This window comes from Vombatus ursinus, unplaced genomic scaffold (assembly GCF_900497805.2).
Source record: "Vombatus ursinus unplaced genomic scaffold, bare-nosed wombat genome assembly UNPS02014768.1, whole genome shotgun sequence".
Taxonomy (NCBI): Eukaryota; Metazoa; Chordata; class Mammalia; order Diprotodontia; family Vombatidae; genus Vombatus; species Vombatus ursinus.
Genome location: NW_020954546.1, coordinates 24,505,589 through 24,522,026, shown reverse-complemented (window position 1 = coordinate 24,522,026; position 16,438 = coordinate 24,505,589). Strand labels below are relative to the sequence as shown.

Genomic DNA, 16,438 nt, shown 5'->3' with positions numbered 1-16,438 from the left:
CACACACACACACACACACACACACACACACACACACACACACACACGCGTGCGCGCGCGCCTCTCTACAAAATAGAGGCCCTAGAAGGAACTCACCAATGGGAGAGGAGGTTCTCTTGGTGGAGAGATATTCCAAGGTGAGAAGATCTTAGAGATGATTGGATATTCCAAGACCAGAAGGCCAGAGGTGCTGAGGGAAGCAGCCCATATGTAGGAGCAAAGTAAACTGGTTCCAGGTTCCAGAATCTTTTGTAAATGCTTTCCTGAAGGTCTTACTCAGTGAAAAGAAATTGCTGTTTTTCAATGGTAATAAAAATTTTCAATTCGTTTGTACAGAACAGTAGAATTTCTGTTTTTAAATATTTTAATAAATAAAACTAAATCCAGCTTTCCTTTTATTTGCAGCTCAGATCGACTGATTGAAGAAACAATAAGGTAGGAAGATTTTTTTACAGTATTAATATGCAGATTAGAATGAAATGTGTATAAATTTTTTAATTCGATTTCCCAGAACTTGAAATTTTATTTCAGTTTCTCAGAGAGAAGAGAATGTCACTGACCAAAGCCCTAGATGCTTATGACTTATTAGTGTTTTTGCTTCCTATGAAAAGGAGAGAGCTTTTCAAATTGCAGGTTTTAGAGAGTACATATCTATTAAAACCTCATTTACCTTGCGTCGTCAAATGAGGTGTTTTGCTTAACTGAACTTTGTTCATTTCTGTAGCTTGCCTAATAAGCTTTTTTTAACCAAATTAAATTGGGAGAAGGAGGAAATATATTCAGAAATGAAGCAATGCTGTCAATTTAAAAAATTAAAAATTAAAATAAAATATGGGTAAACCTGTATTAAACTGTCTCAGTCTTTCCCATTTGTTTTGCAGTGTAAGTGCATCCTTGCTAGAGTAGATCTGAACATCTGTCAGATACTTCACCATTTCTGCTGCTTACATAGACCTGCAGACTCTGCCTGAATAACATCACAGGCAGTCCAGGCCGGAGCATGCTTAGGGATTCTTCTTAGGTCTTTAGGGTCCAACTTCAGGTTGAGTATGTTTTGTCATCACATTCTAAGGGCCCACCTGTGTCTTGTGCTGTGCTAGGTGCTGTCAAGGTTAAATTAAAGGCCCAAGTTTTGGCCCCTGAGATAGTTAGTGAGCATCATGTTTTCCCTAGTGAGAAAATACTCAGCACCAGGAGGCCTAAAGATCCCTGGCATTCCTCTTCAGGCAAAGTGGGCCAGCCTCAGGTCATCATACCTGTTGATAATCCAAGAAGTCCCCACTGTTAGAGATTACAGTTGTGCAGCCTTGCACTGAGCAGTCTGTCTGACCCAAATGCTCCAGCGTGAGGAAGCCAGGCCAGTGATATTGCTTCATTCCCACCCACTCCCCCTTCATCCAGTGGTGTAGTGACAAGCATTTGGGGGTGATATTAATTTATTAGGGGCTACACTCCATCATAAGGAACTTTACCTGGTAGAACTTAATCCAGTCATTAATTAGAATCTGGTACATTTTCACCTAATTAGAATACATGAAAACCTGAATACATTTCGTATACAAAGAATACATTCTTTGAGTGACTGTTGTGTATAATTAAATCATTTGGCTGTTGACACTTTTCAGTTCTCCAGAATTAAAATCAGTCAGTCAATCAATAAACATTAAGTGCTGTTTTGTGTCAGGCATGTTGCTAAACACACCGAAAGAGGCAAAACACAGTCCCTGCCCTCTGAGAGCTCACCATCTAACAGGAGCAACACCAGACAAACATACGCAAGCAAGCTCTATACAGGATAAATAGGAAATAATTAAAAGAAGGAAGGCACTTAAGAATTAAGAAGGGTTGAGGAAGGCTTCCTGTGGAAAATGGGATTTCAGGCTTAAAGGAAGCCAAGGAGGTCCCAAGGGGAACAGAGGAGAAAGAGCATTCCAGGCTTGGGGTGGGGGGGCAGCCAGAAGAATTCCTAGGGCCAGGAGAGTCAGGGTCTTGTTTGTGGGACCACAAGAAAGCCAGTGAGCATGGGGTAGGGGGCAAGGTATAAGACTGGAAAGGTAGGAGGGGGCTGGGTCATAAAGGACTTTGAATGTCCAACAGGATTTTATATTGGATCTTGGTGGCAATAAGGAGCCACTAGACTTTATTGAGTAAGGGAGTGACATGATCAGACCTGTGAAGTCACCGTGGTGGCTGAATAGAGAATGGACTGGAATGGGGAGAGAGTGGAGGCAGGCAGGCCCACCAGCAGGCTGTTGCAAGTAGTCCAGATGTGAGGTGATGAGGACCTGCACAGGATAGGGCAGTGTTAGAGGAGAGAAGGGGCTGTAGATGAGAGATGCCATAACAGTGACATTCACTGGCCTTGGCAACAGCTTGGACATGGGTTGTAAGAGATGGTGGGGAGTCCAGGATGACTCCTCGGTTGAGAGTCTGAAGGACTGGGAGGATGATGTTGCCCTCCGCAGTAATGGGGAAGGTAGGAGGGAGAAAGATGATGAGTCCTCTTTTAGACACGTGTGTTTATGATGTCTACTCAGCATCCAGTTCAAGATGTCCAAAAGGCATTTGAAGATGCTAGCTTGGAGGGTAACAAAGAGGTTGGGGCAGGAAAGGTAGATTTGAAAATCAGCAGAGATGGTCATTAAATTCATGGGAGCTAATGAGATCACCAAGTGAAGTAGAATAGAGGGAAAAGAGAAGAGGTCCCAGGATGGAACCCCGAGGGACACCCGTGGTTAGAGGCCATGATCTGAAGGAGGATCCAGGAAAGGAGACTGAGGAATGGTCTGCTGGGGAGGAGGAAAACCAGAAGAGAGGAGAGGTCACCAGGGTGACCAGGTGTTCAAGGCTGCAGAGAGGTCAAGGAGAATGAAGGCATCTGAGAAAGCCACAGAATTGTTGACAATAAGCAGAACTGTTAGCAGTCAGCCAGTGTAGAAGTTGTCAAAGGTCTTGTGGTTAAGGAAAGAGTTTAGCATTACTCCAGAAGTTCCTTATGTGTATTTTTTTCACAAAGCCCCCAATGCAGTTTGCATGAATATCTTATTGGCCTCTTCAGTAAATTTTAGTCCAGATTCTCAGTCTCTTTCTTGCTCTCCCTACCTATCTCTTTCCCTCTCTCTTTTTCTCCCTCTCCCGTTCTCTGTCTCTGTTTGTCTGTCTCTCTGTCTCTTCTTGTTTCCCCCCTCCCCTTCATAAATCGTGATGAAGCAGAGTAGTTTGGAAAGTTCAGTCAGAATAAATGCTAGTGTCTCTCGTCTAGTAACCATCATTTAATGGAAAGACATGAATTCAAATTCTGACTGCTACTTCTTTGCTCTCTACCTCAGTTTCCTTATCTGTAAAATGGTGATAAAATCCATACTTCTCCCCCCCCCCAAGTTGCAATGTAACACATTTCACCTATGCAGAATTCCCTTTTCAGAGCACTGGAATGAGGAGCGGCTAAGCTTCGCTCTGTGTTCCCTTTTCCTTTCCTCCCTACCTGATTTTTGAATTTAAGCTGCCTCAAGCATCTTGCTTCCAACCTTTCTGGATGGAGGTAGGCAGTGCACGACATAAAAGGTTGAAGGGGAGAGCCTTGGGACTTTGCTTTCCTCCCTTCTAGTTCGACTCTACACCACCATCAGCTCTCCAATCTGCCTTTGTCTTCTGCTCATCCCAGGCCATAGGGCAGCTCTGGATTCCTCACACCATCCGCCTTCTCTGCTTTTCCTCATGCTGCTGAATGGAGCTGAAAGAAGTCACGTGATCATATTTACACACAGCATACATTTCACGTTGTCCAACTTAAACAAGGCCTTCCCTCCCTGCAGAAGGAGAGCCCTTTTATTCCTCACTAATTGGGTCCCTGTCTCAGAATCCTTTATCTTTGATGTCCGCTCTCTCCTCCTTTACCCTAGTCACTGATGAAATGACCCTTCTTGCCAATGCCAGTGACCCCTCCATGTGTACCTGTCTAGGCTTTCCCAGCTTCTCCAGCAGATTGCCCCTCACTTATCCCTTCTTCAGTGCTTAATTTCTTCCTATGTACTGGCTCCTTCACTACTTCTCCAAAACATGTCAGAGTTCTCCTCCATAATTAGAAATCCTTATGTGGACCCTATTGTACCTTAAATCCTACCTCAGAAAGGCTATCTACACCTGTTGGCTCTACTTCTTCGCTCATTCCTCAGCCCTTTGCATCTGGCTTCCAATTTCATCACTTATTTGTCCCAGTTGATGGTCTTTCCTCGGTCCACGTCTTATCTGACCTCTGTTGATTGATTTTGACACTGTCAACCTCTTTGTTCTCTGGGGTTTTGTGACAACACTCTCCCCTGTTTGTGCCACCCATCTTAATAAATGCTTGTTGATGGATGGATTGAGCTCTAAGTGGGAAGAATACTGGATTGGGAGTCAGAGAGACTGAGCTCACACCACTTCTAGGATGTTAGGCAAATTATTTCATCTTTCGGGGCCTCAGATTTCTCATCTGTAAAAGGATTGGGACAGTTTAGGTGGCCTCTAAGGCCTTCCAACTCTTACGATCCTATGAAAATGTGGGAACCCTTGATGTTATTTTTTTCTAATTTTCTAATTTTTTTTCTAATTAAAAAACAAATTTATTTAGCATAGTTTTAAAAATATTTCTCCTATCAGCAAGGTAATTGCAGTATGAACCTAGATAGGAGTGTGTGTATGTATATAATATGTAGGACCTAACCAATTATCACATGTTAATGATTCCTAAAAAATAGAATAAAGTCTGTTTTTCTTTTGGGTGTTTCTTTATCCTAATCGTTACCTCTGTAACGCATATGTTGAACTAAAGCTGAATTCCACTATCAATGGGTTAGAAAGAGCTGCTATCACTTAACATTGGACTTGATTCTCAGCTCTCACTGCAGAATCCTCCCAGGATAAAACCATAAATAATAACTTGATTTTTTAGCTCAAATTGAAAAGTAAAAACTAATGACAAGGTAGCAAGTATAAGGAGTTCTCATAAGCACATCAATGATTTGCACTATTTGGAGTTTATATTTTGTCTGCTTCTAACCTTTGAAAATGCAATCGCAGTGTAGATTTGACTCAGCTTGACTTCAAGTGATGGAGTGAGAAGGAGAAAGGCACTGGAATGTACTTTATAAACTACTGGAAGTCATGCGTATTCAACTGGATGACGTAATGTAAGACGAGTATCTGTTCTCTGAGGAATGCGAAGGGCTTTCTGGGAATTTTTTAAACGAATCTTTACTATGTCCACTTGGGAGGGAGTGAAGGTGTGCAGGTGGCAATATCCCTGTTTTATAGATAAGAACTTCTAAAAGGAAATTTGATTTCAGGTTCGACCTTAAATTTGTCAGCCAGGTATTGTTTTACGATAGATAATGTTACCTCTTTGAAAGGCATCATAAGAAGTATTCAGCTTAAAGGCACATTTTTAATTGTGTCAAATTGTGACATGGACACACCTAATTGGACAGAAATGTGTCTATATTCTATTGGACTTTAACTCACAAAGGAAGTTATACATTTATAACTCTTTCTCACATCTTTTTTTTTCTTTGCTTCTATCTCTACTAGTAAAGAAAGTATCTGAACTAGTGTATTTATAGAGAGTTTTTGTTGTTTAGTTTTTCAGTCGTGTCCAACTCTTCATGACTCTATTTGAGGTTTTCTTGGCAAAGATACAGGAGTGATTTGCCATTTCCTTCTTCAACTCATTTTATAGATGAGGCCAACAAGGTTAAGTGACTTGCCCAGAATCACACAGCTTGAACTCAGGAAGAGGAGTCATCTTTGATTCCAGGCCTGGCATTCTATCCACTGCACCACCTAGCCATCCCGTTGATAGAGAATACTACATTGTATTTGAAATCTTGGGAACACAGTCCCTCAGATTTACAAATTCTGTCATCTGGTGCACTGAAATTAATTGTGGTCTGTGCAGAGATCATAGGTTGCTGCTCTCCCCTCCCCCCCCATTAAGCAAACATTACTTAAAAGTACCTGCCTAAGCAGGGCATGGTAGGAGGCAGGATAGGCATGATCATGGCCCCAGGTTGTTATCTGTAGCCCAAGGACCAAAAATTCAGCCAGCCTGCAAGCCAACAATGATTTTTACACTTTTAAATACAATAAAACCTGATTGTAAAATGTAAAAACTCTTCTTAGCTAGCAGGCTGAATTTGCATACCCAGATATAGAGAAGAGAGAATATGGAGAATGAGCTGTTTTGAAGAGATGTGAACTGCAGTACTCAGAGGGTAGCCTTTAAAAGAGGGTATTGAAGCAATTCCATAAAAGTTCTATTGTCTTAAAGAGAAATCATTCTTTCCTTCTACCCTTCAGTCATATTGGCTTAGTCAGGGGCCCTTTGGAAATGAGATAAGAACATGCAGTTGCCATGACTCATATTTTTGTCTGGAAGTCAGGAGATCTAAGCTTTGAAATGAGCCCAGTGCCGTGCACACAGCAGCTCAGTATGTAGCCTTTGTGATTTCGGCTCTGTGGGTACTCCCTTTACCAGTACAGATTTGTGCCTTGAGAGAAACAGAAAATTATTTGTGGCCCCAAAAATCCATCGCTTGGTGGCTCGCTGTTTAGTAGTAAGCCTCCCTGAACTTAGCTAATCACTGGGTCTAGACTTGAAGCCTTTCCAGCTTGCTGTAGAGTAGAGAAGAACTTGAATTGTCTTGGTATGGCCTTTATGAACCCAGGGTGACCTTCGCTTAACGATGAGGGGCAGGGAATAAGAGGGAGAACAACTGCATCTTCTAAACTAGAAGATGCCTGGTGTCCTTGCTCAGAGTAAGCGTTCCATACAGACAGGCAGTGTATTCTAGAAGGTCGTATAAAAGCCTGTGTATTTGGTAATAGATCTGAAATACAGTCTTGTACTAATGATACTTAACTGCACCGCCAGGTGTAACAGTGTTTCTAAGGCAGAATGGGGGGCTAGTTTGGGATGCCAGGAAGACTGGGGACAGCCCCCTGGTCTCCAGCAGAATGGCCTTCAGGGAGTCAGGGATGAGGAATTATAGAGAAAAATACATCAACATAAACTTCCCAGGCCCCCCTTCTTTCCTTCCTTGGCCCTCCATGGGTGGTTGGCATGCCGGGTTGTTTCTTCACTCTTCAGGGTCACAGGGATCATTTCTTAAAAGAGCTGGGCCTGAGTCTAAATCCCACGCCTCGGGCTCACTGTCTAAGTGATCTTGGGAAAGCACTTCACCTTCTGGCACCTCAGTTTCCTTATCTGTAAAATAAGGTGATTAGTCCAGATGGCTTCTGAGCTCCCTTCAGGTTCTACATCTTCTGTGCCCTATGTTTCTAAGACTGCTGCTGGACCCGGGCCATTGGCAGTGAGTGGTTCATACATTGAATGCAAAGTCATTAGTCAGTAGGATGCACTGCCAAAGCAGCACTTCCCTCTCTTCTCTTGTCCCTCCTCCTTTCCCACCAACAGCACTGTTGCCTCAGACCTGGTCCTGGTTAGGCCCCAAGGCAGTGGAGGCAGGATTGTAGTCCTGGGGGGGGGGGGGGGGCCACTGAGGAGGAAGGGTTTAGAAAGGCAATCCTAAACATAGCACCCAATGGACCATATGTGGAAATTCTGTACTTGCGGAACTCTGCAGGTGGTCCTGGTCCCTTATCATCACCAGGGGCAGTCGGGGTTAAGTGACTTGCCCAGGATCACACAGCTAGTCGGTGTCAAGTGTCTGAGGCCAGATTTGAAAAACCACCTTTCAAAGGACTCGAAAGACTACGTGTAGTTTTTCTTGAGCAGCTCACCTCACTTCATATTATTGGCCAGGTGTATTGTGTTATCTTTTCATACCCTCCTTGGAATTCTTCTTTGACTTCCACACACAAACAAGCAAGCACTTCTCTAGCCCGTATCAGTCTCATTGAGTGGTGTCTTTCATGGTCGCACAGTCATACTGGCAGATAGGTGCATCTCTGCATTTCATTTGCTTCCACTGGTCCAGCCAAGATCTTCTCACAAATAATCATTAATAAGTTATAGCAAAGTCCCATAGTAAATTTGTGAAATGTTACTATAATGCCATTCAGCCAGTTATCCTCATTATAACATCTACAACATTGTTCCTGTGGAGCTAACTGGCCCTGTATCCATCATGTTTTCATGGAATCATTTCAGAATCTGAAGTAGGGCACATGCGTATCCACAAAGCCCTGACAACCTCATTTACACAAGTGACATTACAGCCTGCCTGCCTTCTGTTTGCCCTGCTAGGCATTAGGTCTCTGCTCAGATGTGTCTGTAGACACCCTGCATGTTTCTCTTTCACATTCGAGCCCATAAACATTTAAAATCAGTGTTTGTTAGGCATGTACTATATGAAAGGCACCACATTGTGTGCTGAGAAAATACTGAGAAAAATGGAACCTGGTTCCCGGCTGAAGGAACTTCAGGAGAGTAAGACAAGTACAGAAAGGCCCAAGCTGGACTAGACATACCTAAGAGAGCACGCTGCTAATGAGTCAGTGGTGTCCTTCTGTGATGCAGGCATGGCTCATTATTATAGCTGCCCAAAGATCTAGGTGCGCGCTGAGGAGGTGGGGTGTGTATGGTGAGATGGTTTGTGGAGACAGTTCTTAATGGTGGCAGAAAACCCATGAAAAGAAGAAAGCTTTGGGTGTTGCAAGGGGAGTTCTCCCAGCGCCCCATCCCCGCCCACCTCCTCGGAGGAAGGCAACAGTGACTTCTTGTGTATCAGAGAACGATGTGCCCCAATACAATGTCAGGGATCACTGTTTGCCTTCGTTTCACTTAGCAGGTCTAACTTTCTTCCAGCACATTGATGCTCAGTGGCGTTCCTCGTATTGGACTGCTCAGTAAGAAAGAGAACCCCACCTTCGATATGTGTATCTTATCTAGGCACTTTGTGAAATACAAATGTTAGGCTTAGAAATGAAATGTTCAGGTGAATGGCCCTTTGCCCACCCACTGCCCTGCTTGGCTCTTTTTTTCCCCACACCCTCACTATCCCAGGGTCCCTTTGAGAGCTCCCAAACCCAGGCACCTTTGCTTAGTCCCTGGTCCCAAGGCCAAGAGATTGAAAATGTAACCCACAGTATGGGTTAAATAGACATTTGTGAACTACCCTGGGAATCTAACCTTTGTTTGTTTAGGTGAGGCAGTTGGGGTTAAGTGACTTGCCCAGGGTTACACAGCTAGTAAGTGTTGTGTCTGAGGTGGGATTTGAACTCAGGTCCTCCTGACTTCAGGGCTGATGTTCTATTCACTGCTCCATCTAGTTGCCCTGCTAACCATTATTTATTAACCTAAATATAATCTACATTTCCAAACAACCCACTTTAAAATTTAGAGTACAATCCATATGTAAGGTGTAGATTAGAATATCATGAATAATAAATTCATTTTTAGGCTTTATCTATAAGGCACAGTAATTCTTCCCTACTTCCCAAAAATCTTTCCTGCATTTTGAAAAAGCAAAACGAAACACTGCTCTTTTTGGACTAGGCCTGTGATTTTTATTGGCATAGGTAATTCCTATTACCTACTAGAGGAACGCCTTCCTCTAGTGCAGTTGGGCAACTGTTTTGCAACCTAGAACCTTAGAGAGTTACCAGGGGGCACTGAGAGGATCATCACTCTAGAGCTGGAAGGAACCTTGTGGGCCATGAGATTTAACTCTCTCATTTTATAGAGGAACAAACTGAGGTATAGTATGGTGGTTAAGTGACCTGCTCAGGGTCACATAGCTATTAAGTGTCTGAATCAGGATTCAAACCCAGGTCTTCCTATTCTCCTAGTCCTACACTATGCCACGCAGTCTATCCCAAAACATTTTGAGGCTTTGCAGTGTCTGATTTATCTGTTTTTGTGACTTTTCATTTTTCATGTTAGATACTCTTTTTACATAGCAAGGTGTGAAAGGAGATCAGTAAGAACAGAATGATCCTTAAGGGTTAGCAGAGAAAAAAAAACAGCAGGAAGGTAGTTTGGCTTCCTCTCAGCTGTCACTTTCCAAGGCAGTACATACTGTGATAATCAGTTTGTATTCCCTTTACAGCTAATGGAATTGAATGTCCTTAATAGTGATTTAATTTTCTTCTCTCTCCCACGCCCTTTTCAGCATCGCAATGGCAACGAAAGAAAATATGACGTCCCAAAGAGGGATGTTGAAGTCTATACAGAGCAGGATGAACACGTTGGCCAGTATCCTTTGGGAAAGTTTGACATCTGTGTTTGTTTATCCTTTCTAGCATGGCCACATTCATCAGTGGATTTGAAGACATTGGGCAGTCACGTTGTATAAATATAAACTGCACTCTTATTTTGTGAAAGATTATGCTAATCGGTCTCATCTCCAAAAGATGAATTGCACAAGTGATTGAGCATTGTGCTGTAGGATAAATGGGCTTAGGGGAAAGAAAGCAGGATAGATGTGAAAATTATTCACTGGCTTACATTTATTTTGCATTTTTAAAGCTTCAGAATAGTAAAAAAAATGTTCTCATCTGACATGCTTATCTAAATTGCATGCGGCTTGCTTCTTTGTCCCTTACGAAACCACTCACTGACAGAGAATTAAGAGAAAGCCAGCCGTGCACATAGGCTTGTTTGTGGCTTCTTCTGCCTGTGGTATAAGTTCACCTTGGTGAATGGTCTGGTCTACCATGCCACTACTGATTGGTTGTGACTTCTGACTTTTTTATTCCTCACTTTTCTAGTCTTAATTAGAGTGAAGTACATCCAGAGATTGAAAAGTAAGGCGTTAAATGAGTGAGATTAATAAGCCTTTTTCTCACCAGTGTCTAAGTTACTCTCCTGAGTTACTTAGAAAGGTAGGCACTCAGAGAAGATCATTGACTCCTGCTGACCAGTAAGGGACTCATTAACACTTCATTGAGGAAAAAGCACACCATTTTCTAGAGCTGTGGATCCCATCATCTCACTTTAAATTTAACGTCATGTTTAATTTATTGTTTAAAAGTCAGTGTCATGGTATTCCTCTTATTTCCAAAAGCAGAACAATATTCTGAAGTCTGTCTGTTGAGAAATATTATATTTATTAAGTTACATTTATTAAATGCCTGCTCTCTGTTAGCATTTGGGGAGATGCAAGGATAAATAAGACCCTCTCCTTCTACCTACCCTCAGGTAGTTTTTTAGTCTCGGAAGAGAAGACAGAAAGGGTGATGGAAGATGGTCAGAGAGAGGGAGAAGCCTGGCTGCCCCCTGCTCTCCTGCCCGGCTGGGCTGGGCCGCCCTGAAGTATCTTTTTCTCAGCTCCAGCAGTCAGAGGGAGAAGGAGAAGCGCTGCCTAGGGTGTGTAAAACGTGCATTTCCACAGGGCTTGTCCCTCAGGGTGGGAGCAGTCTCTGCTCTTCACACTTTGCTTTGCTTTACCTGTGTTTCTGACCATCTGCTGATCTTCTGCGCCTGTCAGTCAGCGTGATCTCTTTGGCTTTTCCCAGAGAGGCCTCCCTTGTCATGTGACCTTAACCTGTGCCTTCCTCCAGATCGTTTTCCTGCAGTGAATAGCTTAATCCAGCGGATCAACCTGCGCAAACGTCGAGACTCCCTCATCTTGGGTGGTGTCGTTGGCGTCTGCACCATCCTCTTGTTACTGTATGCTTTCCACTAATGGACATTCTCTAGAGACTCTTGACAACCACCACTTCCTTGAGTTGATTCCAGTTACAGAGCAGTGGGAAGGAGACATGGACAGACCTGGAGAGTTGTTGACCATCATCATGTCATTTAGGGCCTGTGAGAGGCTGTGGTGCTGGGCCGGGTTGGGGCTGAAGCTGCAATGTTTGTGTCCTCTTTTCACCAAAATTTATCTCCCCCTTTTTGTTTCAAAACCAAACCAAACCAAGAAAAGTTTTCAATCCTTCTGTCTGTCTATGAGGTGAGTAAACATATTAAGGGAAGTAAGTGGCTTCATGATGGAAACTGGTGATTGTTCACTGAAAGAAAAGTACATCTGAAGCTTGAGTGTCTTCGGTAGGCCAGTGTCCCCTGAAGTCCAGATTCCAGATTCTTTTGGCCTGTGACCAGTGTATTGCAGCTTTAAGCCATCGGGGTGGTTTGTGAATGAATGCAGCTTTTTTTTTCTTTCTTTTTTTAATTTGTAGTAATCAGTCACAGGTCATTCTGAGTTGTCTGTGCTGTAGATTTCTACTCTGTGTCTTCAGTCTTTTTTTTTTTAATATTCAAAGATAACTCAGTTTGCACAGAAACTAACCCAACTGTTTTGTTGAACATATGTCTAATTTGGGGGACTTTTGGGAGACAGCCTCACTTTAGCATAAGGAAGACTGAGACGGTTGCCCTAATTCAAATGCAGTGGAATATTTGTTCTAACCATGAGCAAACTGCAATGATAGAAGCATTTTTGGTATATATGCTTTGGTGGGCTAGTGGTCATCTAAAAATCTTTGAAAAAAGACACAGTGGTTTTTTAAAAGGTTGTTCATTGTTTTGACTTTGGTTTCTTTTCTTTTTTTTTTTATTGAATTAATGTTTTCTGCTTTGAAAGTAGAATGAAATCTCAACCCTACTATGAAATGAGAAACTTAGGTTACCTCAGCCAGCTTTCAAAAGTCCCTCAAACTGTCACATGCCCCAAGCCTTCCTGAGTCAGAACTGACATACATTGGTCCCTGAGGAAGAGTATGGTCCATCTTGCAGTCAGGCATGCTGCACCTTGAGTAACTGTCATGTGTAAACAAAAACAGTCAGAGAGCCCCCATGCCATCCTCTGCTGCATTAGCTAGGCCATCTTCTTGCTCCTGCTGTGTGAGGGAACCAGGTCACCCTGTGTCTGTCTTGATGTAGAAGATCTCATCTGGTCAAGGTTTCTGAACCTTCAGAATGTTATTGTTGTTCAGCATACATGTTGCAGAATCTTGTTGTCATCCGCTCCTGTCTTCTGTCCGTCACTGACAAAATTAGAAACTCTCCACTAGAGTTCCTTAAAGTTCAATCGCTTGATCAGTCCTCCTGGCAATTAATTCCGCATCTTGGTAGTATGCGATGTGGAGATTTGCCCAACATCTCTGTTCCTTTCCTGGGGGAAAAAAAGGCTGCTTTAAACCATTGGAATTTCTAATTCATGCTCTGGGCTCCACCAGAAGGACTTAAAGAACTTTGAATGTGATGCCAGAACCGCCTCATGGTGTGTAGATTATATTGTTCCTGTGACCTGGATAGAGGCGTATGTCTAGAGTGACACACTGGTGTGATATGATACAGAGACTGCAGAGATTTTTCTTTTTGATGTCAAAGTTCTATTGCCTTCTGGATTAGACAGGGATGTGATAATAATATTTTTAAATTATTGGGTTTATTTTTCTATGTATGGGTTGATCACTTCATTGATTGGGGATGCCCTTGATTTGAAAGAAAATTAGTTTTCCCTCCATGAAGCTTGAAGGATCAGGGAAGTAAATTCATTAATTAAATTCTCTCTGTTGGGAGATCAGAGCTCCCCAGACACTTACTATCTTTGATTTTTTTCAAAGGGCCTCAATTGGTGGTTGTGTCCCAGCTAGAGTTTATAGAGCTTTTGGTTACTCTATAGTTGGCATTTATAAAATCTGCAGTATCATAAAATAAAGGTATTTATTTAATTATATAACCAGTCTTTTTACTGGTCTGATTATTTGGTGCATTCATTAAATCTAATTGTATGAGAATCAAACTATTATAGAAAAATAATCTTGCTTACTACAACTAAATAATCAGTTTTGTTGGCTGGTTAACCTTTAAGTCAGGGTCATGCATATGTGAAGGAATAGAATTTCTGTCAGGTATCCTTTGTTTCTTTCGTGGTTATTGCTAATGAATTTTACTTCGTAACATTCCTTGACCCCTCCCCCCCGCCACCCCAAAACCCATATGATCCATTATTACTGTTGTGTCTTTCACTAGTGCTGGATACCAGTGGCCAAGACATCCTCGTTATCATCAGGGTTTCTGTAATGGCTTTGTTTAACGTATCCCTACATTCTCCAGAAAGATCCTTCCAAAAAAATGCTACCAACCCCTGTGATCTCATAGAATGTAAGGTTTGCAAGGGCCCCTGGTGCTCATCTAAGCCAGAGAAGCTAAGTTATTTGCCTGAGATCACCCAACTAGTCAATGGCAGAAGTAGCTCTGGAGCCCAGATCCCTGACTCCTCCTAGTCCAGCATGCTTTCTCCTATCCTGTATTAGAGCAAGAAAGGGAGGAGTGCTGTTCTTGCTCCCATGTAGCATTTGGTCCACAATACCTTAGGCCTTTGAAGTTCTGATTTTCACACTAATCCCTGCAGCCTGTACCCTTGTCTTTAAATTCATGTCTTTTGCCTGGAAAAAGTGTATTCTTGTTGAGAAGAGAAGGGCCAATTCTGAAATCCTATTTCTCTGCCCTTCACCCCCCCCCCCCAAAAAAAAAGCTTTGGGGAAGAAACATTTAGTGCCATGAATTTTTCTTTTTTCTGTCTTATTAACAGCCAGATGCTCAGAACTTTCTAATTCACTGTCAAGATGAGAAATCATGCAACAAAAGAGGCAGGAAATTCCAAAAGATACATTTTTTTCCTTTGGGTTTATTGATATCTTAGTAAAATGTTTAATTAAAAACTACTTGGTTCTTTCCTAATTCAAGCCATTAGCTCTAGGTGCTTTTGGTCTTTTGTCCTGGTAATTTTCCATTCATATATGAATGAGTTAAAGTGCTCCCTATAAAATACATTATTTTACTTTTCATAGGATAAGAGTTTGGAGATTTAGAGCGGAAAGAGACCTCTGAGGTAATTTAGTCTGACTCTTTCATTTTATAGAGAGAGTAGATGCGGGGGGGGGGGTCAGAGAGGGTGATTGCCCAGTGTCACACAGGCAGAAAGGGGTAGGGCTTGAATCCAAACCTACCTCCCATGCTAGTGCTCTCTCTACTCCATTACTTGACCGTCATATATTCGCATTCTCAGAAAAAGGCTTTTCTGCCTGTTCACTTGTAGGTTTGGGTGTAAGAAAAACCTTCCCAGTAAGGAAAGTTGATCCATGGATCTTACAGCTGTGTTTATGGAGGAAAAACCCTGAAAGTGAAAACAGCATGGCAAGAAATGCCCTGTGAGGTCACTTCCTTTCTTTATGTTCAAGGTCAGATACATTCACCACTTTCTCTTTAGCATTGGATACTACTAAATGCATCTTATTAAAAGATTGTGCTTGTGGCAGTATGAATGGAGTACCTGTTTCTTATATGACAAGGAGAAGGCTTAATCCTGTTATATTTTCAAATTCTGCAACATATTAAAAATTGAAGGACCTCAATCATACATGCCAACCATTAACTTCTCTAGTTCTCTTTAGCTAGATTTTTTTTCTTTTTATGACAACCAGCAATGGAAAGGAATAGAACGTCCAGCCTAGACTGGGTTTATTTATTTGTTATACCTCAAGTTAGATTACTAACAAGTTAGATAATTACAGTCCACCAAATAATTGATGACCTCCAAGAATTTTCACTTAACCCTTCCCTGAGGATATTGACACTTGGGTTACTCTGGCTAGACCTAAAGTAACATTGACTTCTGTGGCAAGTGTGACTGATGAGTGAGTAACTCCTCAGAGAACTCCAAGAATTGTGTTCCATCCTCTGAGGCAGGAATCTGTTTTGCCTCTTTGAACTCATATTAAAAAGATGCACAACTTTGTTCATAGGCCAGTCCTATTGAGTGCATCACCAAACTCAAATCTTTCTAGAAGGTGAAACTAAAGGAAGGGCCAGACACGTACCAAGACTGTTTGTGGAATAAGAAATTAATACAAAGCTGAGCCATATTTTGGGGTCTTTGGTGACTTTCTCTGTACCCCAGATCTATCTCACCCAGGTACTGGGGCCTTTGCATTTGCTTTCATTCTTTAAGCTCTTAAAAGGGGAGGGAGAGAATCAGTTACCATCATACGTCACCAGGATGAAAGATGTTTCCTCATGAAAAATGCCAATATAAAACTCGTCTATTCTTTTCCAGTTGCACTTTCTATTTTTTTCTTTTAAAATAGCTTATTGGAACCTATTTTATTGTATTTGTAATTAATTTTTATTCTCATCTAATGTGCATTTTCTGTCTGTATAGAAAAAGCTTTGTTATGTAATTTAATAATAAACTAGAATTCTAACTGGTTGTACTGAGCTTATAATTTTAGGGTCCTGGAACATCAGCCAATGAAGAAATTTGGGAATGGCCATTACATAATTGATGATGAGAGACCGAGTTAGGACTGCCAGTAGTACCGACTGATAGTCACATAACAGTTGAAAGTTTACAAACATTACTTCACTTGAACCTCACAATGACCCTCTCAGGTAAACCCCACAAACTTTTATAAACCCCTTCTACAGATGAGGGAAGGGAGGCCCAGACGGATTAAGCAACTTGCCAAGGGTTATACAGCTTTTAGGTAG

General features: G+C 42.0%; 1 protein-coding gene across 3 annotated transcripts in view; it reads left to right on the top strand.

The window, feature by feature from the left end:
- GOSR1 (golgi SNAP receptor complex member 1) overlaps positions 1 to 16,152 on the top strand; it is an 81,180-nt gene extending 65,028 nt beyond the window's left edge. For all 3 annotated transcript variants that reach the window (XM_027861818.1, XM_027861817.1, XM_027861819.1), the window contains 3 exons: positions 406 to 435; positions 10,113 to 10,195; positions 11,503 to 16,152. In XM_027861818.1, coding sequence (XP_027717619.1) covers positions 406 to 435; positions 10,113 to 10,195; positions 11,503 to 11,627 — 238 coding nt within the window. In that variant the 3' untranslated portion in view covers positions 11,628 to 16,152. The remainder of the gene's footprint in view (positions 1 to 405; positions 436 to 10,112; positions 10,196 to 11,502) is intronic.
- Positions 16,153 to 16,438: the final 286 nt, after the last annotated feature.